The 9,461-nt window shown below is 38.3% G+C and overlaps 1 protein-coding gene across 1 annotated transcript; it reads left to right on the top strand.

Moving 5' to 3' along the window:
* Positions 1 to 257: 257 nt before the first annotated feature.
* On the top strand, positions 258 to 2,070 carry LOC115740061 (transcription factor MYB64-like). Its single transcript, XM_030673432.2, has 2 exons — positions 258 to 614; positions 937 to 2,070. Exons 1-2 carry the CDS (start codon positions 443 to 445, stop codon positions 1,764 to 1,766), a joined length of 1,002 nt encoding a protein of 333 aa, XP_030529292.1. The 5' UTR covers positions 258 to 442; the 3' UTR covers positions 1,767 to 2,070.
* The last annotated feature ends 7,391 nt before the right edge of the window (positions 2,071 to 9,461 follow it).

Here is a 9,461-nt window from a genome sequence, read left to right as displayed (position 1 = left end):
TCAGATAGCTAGAGCTTCTGACATTAACGTAGTACCATGGCTTAAAAAGAAGTGATTAAATCATTGCGGAAGAAAAATAGAAAAATGGGTCATATTGACATAGAAAGATCATATTATATTTATATAAGCGAAGTAAGAGTTCGTTCGTAACTCATGAGCCAATAACACACGGACAAGAAAAAGTTCAGTGCTTTTTCTCCACAAATACATGAACATGAATTAGCAGCCTTAAATTTTCTTTTTCTTTTTTTTGTCGTGTAAAACCAACAAAAGTGACTGCTCATCCGCAACCCTAAACCAAACCCTTCTTTCTTATTTTGCTGGTTCTACTTCTGATGATTGTGCACATATCCCATTTCCTATATATACTGCGAATCACGAAGCCAGGCATTTACTTTGATCTCGAATCGGATGAGGGATAACTTCCCTCGGCCACGCGATCATGGATCCGTCGGGACGAGCGAACTCGGGCTCCGGCGACGACGGGAAGAGTGCTACCGCTTGTCCACGTGGCCACTGGAGACCTGCAGAGGATGAGAAGCTCCGGCAGCTTGTCGAGCAGTACGGTGCGCAGAACTGGAATTCTATTGCAGAGAAGCTTCAAGGAAGATCAGGCATGATATTTTAATTCGATCCGAACACATGCATATGAACTCTCTCTGTCTTGCGGATCAATTTTAACTTTCCAGATTTTAGTTCTTGTAAATCAATTCACGATCAGATGATGGAATGCTATGTGCTGTTGAAAGTTCAGTTGGACCCCTCTCTCTCTCTCACATACTTCTGGGTGGCTCTTATTTTGTTCAATTTACTGCAATCATACGGACGAGTATAACTTTAGAGCGTATGACTGAGATTTGGCTGAATTTCTTTACCAATTAAATCTGCAAAGGATCTTCTGTTTGAATGCTAATAATTCAGAACACTTTTTTACAGGAAAGAGTTGCAGATTAAGGTGGTTTAACCAACTCGATCCAAGAATTAACAGGAGGCCATTTAGCGAAGAAGAAGAGGAAAGGCTTCTCGCGGCTCACCGCGTGCACGGAAACAAGTGGGCACTCATAGCGAGATTATTTCCCGGGCGAACGGACAACGCCGTCAAGAACCATTGGCATGTCATAATGGCCAGAAAGCAAAGAGAGCAGTCCAAGCTCTGTGGTAAAAGAAGCCACCAAGAGTACTCTCTCGGTGATACCACAGTTTTTCAAGGAAGAAAGACTCATTTCCAAGATGAGTTGCTCGGTTCGCAGTTTGGGAGCGATCAGGGGAAGGGATTTTTCATCTTTCACGGCCCCAGTAGGGAGAGAAATTTCGCTTTATCGTCATCTTCGTCAGCTTCTTGGACTTTAGGCAACCAACCGCTCGCAAAGTCCGTGCACAACTCATCTTCAGTTGATAATTTAAATAGAGTAGAGAGAAGAGATTACTACAATCGAGCTTCCAGTAATTATTCGGCTACAGAGGCTTTCAGAAGTTTGAGCCAACCCTTCCATTCCCTTCCATATTCATACGTTTCAAGTGCTCACTCGATTAACCCCTACCGGAGGGTCGTTCCAAGTCCATTTGGGTATGTTTGCCTCAACGACGGCTGCAACGCTGGTAACACAACGAAGAAACAGGAGATGGTGAGCTTCCACGATGAAATGCCGAGGTTAGAGAAGACGAGATTGCACGCTAATTCGACGCATCAAGAACAAGCAGATGAGTCTCTCAAGCACAAGGGTGTTCCTTTCATAGATTTCCTTGGTGTGGGGATTTCTTCTTGATATGTTCATTGATCCCTAGAGAAATTTTCCCAGATATTTATCCCTGTAGTTTTTTTCTCTTCTGATGATCTAATCAACTAATTAGTAGTCTGAGGAATTTCACATAATCTTCTTCTTGTTATAATTCACATGTTTAAGAAGCGATCAACAAATTAATCAAGTAGTTCTCTGCTAGTCTGATGTTCATGCAGGTTATAGCATCTCTGTGATCTAGGCTTTGTCTTATTGCTCGAACTAGTCTATGTTTGTTCTTGCACTCCCTTTTGTTCTATAATTTCGACTTGTAATAAGAGTTCTTCGAGTCATTTTCATCCCTTTTGTTCTACAATTTCCTTGTCCCATTCTCATTAACGTATGTCTACCTGCTTCGCGAATCAGACATTTACGTTCAAGATGCACCTATATCAAGCTTAAATCGGTTGCTCTAACACATCCACTTTATTTTTAATGGAGTTAGGTAGAGATGACAAATGCTCGAATATCTCAAGCAGTCCATGCATGAATGAACGCCACACAGCTTAGGTTTGCGGGCTAATTGAGTTTGGTATTTACATAAGTACACTATAACAAACAGATACGAAAAAATAATACATAAAAAAAAAAAAAAACAGATGCGTAGTCTCATTGTAATGAGGTGGATTTTAATTGCCTTCTTGATAACAAGATGGTCAAGCTGGTTTATGCATGCTTGGACATGGAGAGGCAGGAAAATGCAAAAAACTTCAACTTCGTACATTGCAACGTCAGAGAAACTATCCACGAGAAATAGATTGCTTTCGAATGTATAGTATTATAAACAAACTTTCCTATCAGTAATTGTTAAGCTTTTTCGCATGGTTAAGTGACTTTCTAAACACAAAACAAAGTTTCAAGAGCCCTGCTAGGCTGACCGTCGATTGTCATTTTGACAGTGGACAATCTAATGCCAGCCACAAAAGAATTTGTGGCTAGCACATAACATTAAAAGAAAAAGTTGTGAAATTTTTTTATGGTAAGCATAACATAGTATGACCGCCATGCAATCATTTTTCAAGTTTCATTATACAGATTTATCTGTATATAATTGCTATAAATGGTTTCCACTGCCATCGGTGAAATTTTCTCTATATATTTGGAAATATAGGTGTGCATGTATTTGTGACTAGAAAATTTTTCAGGTGATTATTAGTATGTTTCAATGAGGCAAAAGTAACTTTCGACTTATCGAAAACTTACTAACTTCTATACTATGTAAACGGTAGATCGTTATTTTGTCTATAGTCCTTTTTTTTTTTTTCTCATTTTACTCAAGTAGCCATTGAACATCTTGTTTCCGTATTAATTGAGGAGGTTAAGTTTCGCGCACGGTTTCATTTTATACAAAAGACAAACCCCCCAATTTTAAATTGCTGTGAACTTTAACCTATTTTATTGCAAAAACTTTTATGTCCTGTCTTAGACACCTCTGTTGGTACACGCATAAATAAATATGTGTGTTTGTGTATACACATTAATGCTTAGACAAAAATAATAAAAATACAACCTTTCTAAAAAATTAGGTCCGGTGCACCAAATTTGTACATGGGCCAATGGGATAAATTCATGATTAACGCACTCGGTTCACGCGATAGCTTTAGAGAGATAGACACGTCTGTGTTAAATTTAGGCAGAGGGCCATCTTCTCAATTTTGCCCCTTTATAGTGCATGGTGGTGGAAATTGGAGGGAAGGAGACAAAAATAAAATATCAGCTGCACCTTTGACCAGGACGCGAATTGACTTGAAAAATCTTTTTAAAAATCAACTGTACATCTAATACTTATTTCCTCGAAGCTTCTCTTTTCTCACCATCATCCTCTTTTCCCTATAAATGTAACACCCTTCATTTCCCATCTCCGCCCAACAACGGCCAAGACGTAGATCAATTTTTGCTTTAGCCATTGATTAAATTGGGTGCAAAGTGTTCGTGGGAAGAATATCTGCCGCAAAAATCATGGGTAGGGAGCGAGAAGACATGCAGTTTCTTGGTCTCTTTGGCATCCACAAAGAGTCAGGCAAGATTATACTCCAGTGGAAGAAGCTGTTCGCTCAGATCGCTCTCGCGCTCGGTCCTCCCTCTCTCCTCCATCTTCTTGCTTCACGTGAAGGTGTCCGACGCCCTCTTCTCCAAAACCGATCGCAACTCGAGGTCCCTTGATGCTGAGAACTACGACAAACTCTTGGACCGCCTCGACAAGAAAACGGTCATCTTCTTGCTTTTCCAAGCCGTTTACTTCGCCTTCATCCTTATCTTCTCCCTCCTTGCTACCTCCGCGGTGGTCAACACCGTCGCCCCGGTCTATGCCGGCTGAGAGGTCTCCTTCAAGAAGGTCATGAGGGTGGTCCCTAGGGTTTGGAAGAAGCTAATGGCCATCTTTATTTTGATGTTCTCCCTTATCTTCACTTGCAACATCGGTGCAGTGGTCTTCTTCTTTGCGTTCCAATCGATCATCAGCGCGGAGGATGTCGGTATGACGTCTTACATAGTGTTTGGGGGGTTTTACTTGGCGGGTCTGGTGTATATTAGCATGGTATGGCAATTGGCTAGTGTTATGGCTGTGTTAGAGGAGGCTTCTCATATGGGTCTTGCCATTAACAAGAGCTATACACTAATTAAAGGGAAGTTGTGGGTGGTGTCACTCATCTTCTTGAAGTTCAATCTGCTTCTTGGGCTCATCTAATGAGGGTTCCAAACCTTGTTGTTCATGGGAGCAACACCGTCTCCACGGGGATCATGGGTAGAATCGCCTTTGGAGTTTTGTGGTGTTCGCTGCTTTGCGCGTTGATCCTGTTCGAACTCGTCGTCCAAGCGGTAGTCTGCTTTGTGTGCAAGTCAGTACCATCACGAGAACATCGACAAGTCGCCACTTTTGGATCATCTCGATCTTGGCGAGTATGTTCCTCTGGTTTCAAGAATGTTCAGTTGCAACAGTACGATGTTTGACCACATATTGCGAGAGAATCATATTGTAATCAAGAGTAGAAGAGCTCACGTTCATTTGGTATATTTCAATAGTTTGATTCAGAGTCAGAATTTAAAGTCGGATTTCCACAGAGAAATTTCTTACTTTTTAAGGCTGGCTGTTATGAACTAACCCAAAAAGAATTGGCTCAAAAGTAAAAAAAACATAATGCAAAAACAAAATAATGCGAAATCTATCGGATTTTGCAATTAAATCAGCATGAAATCACCCCTTACAGCTGCTCACACAATCGAGTGTTTTTCAGTCCTAATTTATATTCAAACCCACAGTATTCGGAGCTCAAAAGACAAATCCACCATTGTTTAGAGGGAAATTACCAAAAAGTCTTAATCATATTGTAATTGCGCTAATTCAGTTTTAAACTTTTTTTTTGTCAATTGGTCCTAAACCTTTGCATTTGTGCCAATTCGATCTGTCCAATTTGGCCAAAAACGCTGATATGGACACCAACTGTCCTACATTGACATTTTTAATATTTTTCCTTTAATTTTTCATTTTGGCACCGCCCACAAGCCATAGCCGACGGCGGGCAAGGGCGGCCCTTGCCCAAGCCACAAGGGCTTGACAGGTTGCCGATTTGGCGAGGGCTTGGCGGTAGGGTTGACGAGGGTCGCAAAAGGAAAAAAAAAAGAAAATACAAAGGAAAAATAAATAAATAAATAATTCAAAAAGTATTTAATGTTTGTAAAATTTTCCCATGTCGTAAGTAGGATAGTCGGCCTCCATGTCAACGATTTTTAGCTAAAATTGGATGGATGAACCGAACCGGCACGTATGCAAAAGGTTTAGGACTAAATTGGTCAAATTGAAAAGTTTATGACTGAATTGGTACAAATGTAATAGGTATAGGATTTTTTTAGTATTTTTCCAGCTGAAATCTCAAGGGTATATGCCTTTTTTGACTTCTAAATTTGATTAAGGATTAGGTCTCTCCAAGTTTAGGTCATCCATGTGCCTTGACATGCAATTTTTGGGCCACATGGAGAAGATTACGGGTTGGGCGTAGTTTGGATAATCCAATTAAATCTCAGAGTCTCCCTTCTTAAAGTCAGGCAACTAACGTGGACTTATTACTGCTTAATGAGAATGCTCCTGACATGCAAATTAGTAATATTTTCGTTTAGGGGTCGGGATCAATCTCTAATTTTTTTTTATAGCTAAGCGGGGTTGCCAAAATTCATAATGTTGGTAAGCAACTTTGATGAGAGTTGGTAACTCAAAAATAATTAGTATTTTAATAAAAAAAAATTAACTCACTCAAATAAAAATCAAATTCATTTAAGAGTTGGTAAATTTAAGAGGTTAGTAAGAAGGGCAAAAATAAAAGGTGGTAAAAGAAAGTTGATAATTCGCAAACCGTTTGAAAGAGTTCATAATTTCATAAAAGCGATGGAAGTAAGCTCCAACAAGTTATTAAGAAATCAGGTGACCCGTAATTTTTTTCATCAATAGTTTTTTTTTTACATTTATCAGTAACGCTTTTAGAAATCTATTGGTACGGATTACTTTAGATCCAGTCCCAAATTTTCCCAAAACTCTTTTTTTTGTCTCAGAAAAAACTCCAAACTTTAATTTTAGTTCCAAACGTGTCCCGAGCTTTTTTTGTCTTAGAAAAAACCCCTAACGTTAGGTTCAGTCCCCAATCTACCCCGATTTTTTTGTCTAAAAAAATCACCAATTTTCAATCTATTCTTAAATCTACTCCGTGATCCGGTCCCAACTTGACTTGACATTTTCACGTCGAGAACAAATCCGGCCCAATAAAAATTATTGAAATTCTCCAAAATAAAATCATTATACGATATGAAAATTAGGAACAACTAATGGCGATTTTTAGACAAACGGCTAATGGGAGAAGATTTAAGATTTGAGTAAAAATTAATGATTTTTCTCTTAATAAAAAAAATCGGGGAAAATTGGGACTACGCCTAAAATTTGGGGTCTCTTTTGAGATAAGAAAAAGTTCATGGCAGATTTGGGACTAAACCTAAGGTTTGAGACTTTATTGAGAAAAAATAGAGTCTTGCCATTTCCAAATCCAATTTTGTTTCCTACAATCCTAGTTATGGATGGTAGAAACTGTAATTTTGTGCCCTCTTAGAATCGAACCCTCTAAATTCTTGAATGGTATTATAAACGGACAAGTGCACTGAAAATCTTAAAAATTGTCACGAAAGTGTGATTAAGTCCTAAATTGTCAAAAAGTAATCAAGTTTTAAAACCCGTCACAAAAGTGTAATTGAGACAAAAAACTTTCCAAATGTGCAATCAAGTCCAACGAAAGTGCAGCCAAGTCATAAAATTTTCAAAAGTTGCAATCAACGAAAGGACTTGATTTCATCAATTTGAAAAGTTTTAGAACTTGATTGCACTTTTTGAAAGTTTTATAGTTCAATTGTACTTTCTGACAAGTTTAAGGACTTAATTGCACTTATTGAAAAAATTATGACTTAATCGCACTTTCATGACAAATTTAAGGATTTTTAACGATCCTATTCCTATTATAAACTGTGCTTTGTTAAAGATTATTCTGAATCGTGTTTGGTCGAATACTTATAAGTCGCATTATGAACTCGAAACTAATTATCGACATGTGAAGCTTCATGTGATCGAGTGTAGCATAGGTACATCTTCATTACCTGAATCTCTCCTCTTTCGATCTTCTTCATGTACCCAACATCGACGGTGGGCGATTGACTGGTCGTTCCTTAGAGAAAAAAAAAAAAGACGCCCCTTTCGTTTCAGCTTACTAAGGATCACGGCGATGTGATCCACGACATTAGAGGGCAGGAACTTGCACAATAGCATTCCAAATAATACCATTTGCGGGCTCAATACATATACCTGAAGAAGCCGAAAGAAAGGGAAAATAAATTGTACAAGTTTGAGTCACTGTGCCAATAATCTTAGCATAGCAGAGTCGCTCGTTCTATCCAAGGTGTGAGATGATCCAATAATTTGTGACCCACTTCCTTTGATTCATCTCTCTATCTGAGCTTTTTCAACCTAAGCTCAAAATTCACAAATGAAAAAAACAAGTCTCGAATTTGCTTTGCACAAAGACGAGTAAAAGTACTAGAAAGGGAAAATGAGGTCTCTGAACTATGGCTCAATATGTAATGTGATTCCTGAACTTTTAATCTGTTCAATGTGGTTTTGAAACTTTAGCTCAATATGCAATGTCATCCTTGAAATTTCAATTTATTCATTGTGGTCTCTGAACTTTTGATTCATGTTCAATTTAGTCCTTGGACTATAAGAAAATGTTCATTGTTATCTCTAAAATCAAATTAATTAAATGATAACATTAAATATTTTCACATAGTCCAGGAATTAGATTGAGTGCCTAAGTTCTCTTCCAAAACTACTCAGACCAGGCACTTTATTGGGCACCCACTCCTCTCCATTGGCACCACTAACAACCACCGGAAGACTCCCCACATATGCTTCACTCGCCCCCGACAAAGTGCTCTTAGCCTCGACCCGCCACTTCCCATGTGGGTGTCGAAACTTACCGAGACCATGCGCCTTTTAGGCCGTTATACTAAGGCTCAACATCGAAACTCTTCATGTAGGTCTTCAAATAACTTAAGAAGCAGCTCTTGGGAAGAAGATGTTGAAGTTTGTTTGCAAAGCAAACAAAAATTGCATTTACTTCATCCCACATAGGATGGAAGGGAAAGTGTGAAATACTTCACTTGTTAGAAGGCTATTATAGTCTTTCAAAATAGAGAAATTGGCAAGTGGGTTAAACTTCACTATACTAGCTTACGCGGTTGTGGTTCTAAATTGGCACTATTTAGCAATTATTTTTTTTTTTGTTTTCGAAATTGTAATAATAAATTAATTGTTGAGCCCTAACAATTTTTTTTTTGAATTTTATATTAATTTCTTACGACCATTGAAGAGTTGTTTCGGATAATGAAGAGTTGCAATTTTTCAGAAGTGACAGTTTTTTGGACAACCAAAAATTGTGTGCCTTCTTCTTCAATTGTTTCCCAAGCAAATAAAGTGATATCGCGCCTCAAATTCTGATTTCATTTCATCTCATTCTCAACGGTATTATCAAACATAAAAGTAGAAAAATGGACGCATCAAGCAAGTGTGTAAATATTGGAAAAGTAGAAAAGTGGACGCATTATAGGCAAATGTGTAAATATTGGAAGCGTGCAGCAAAAGCCTAATACATTCATCTGGAAATATTGCCAAGAGGGAACCCAATTCCGAGCCTGTAAATATTTTTAGTTGGATCCATCTTCACTCAAAAACTTAAACAAATGAATTATAAGCCAATTAGAATATTTAAGCGCTTAACTCCACATCAATTCTTCGATGTGAGACTTTTTTAACAGAATTTACATGTGCATTCTAACAGTAAATCTTGTTTTTACTGTGGTTTGAACAATGTGGAAATGGCTTCATATAATCTCAACAAGGAATGTTAAATTTTTTTTTTTCCTAAATAGAGGGAGAGGGTTTTGAGAGGTTGTCAAATCTTTCTTGGTGGATCTTATTTTGGTCCCAATTATGGGCAAGCAAGCCCTTGCGCATCAAAAGACGGCCAAAACACTTCATTTATTTTGCCTTTGATGATGCTTGATTCCCGTTTACACGGCGATGTTATCATGTACCCTCTATTATTCACCAGTACAAGCTTATCATTCCATGTACAACATCCCAAGCATTACCCTTCA

The sequence above is a fragment of the Rhodamnia argentea genome, chromosome 2, assembly GCF_020921035.1.
Source record: "Rhodamnia argentea isolate NSW1041297 chromosome 2, ASM2092103v1, whole genome shotgun sequence".
Lineage (NCBI taxonomy): Eukaryota > Viridiplantae > Streptophyta > Magnoliopsida > Myrtales > Myrtaceae > Rhodamnia > Rhodamnia argentea.
Note: the sequence above shows the minus strand (reverse complement) of the source record. Positions and strands in the feature narration are given on the sequence as shown.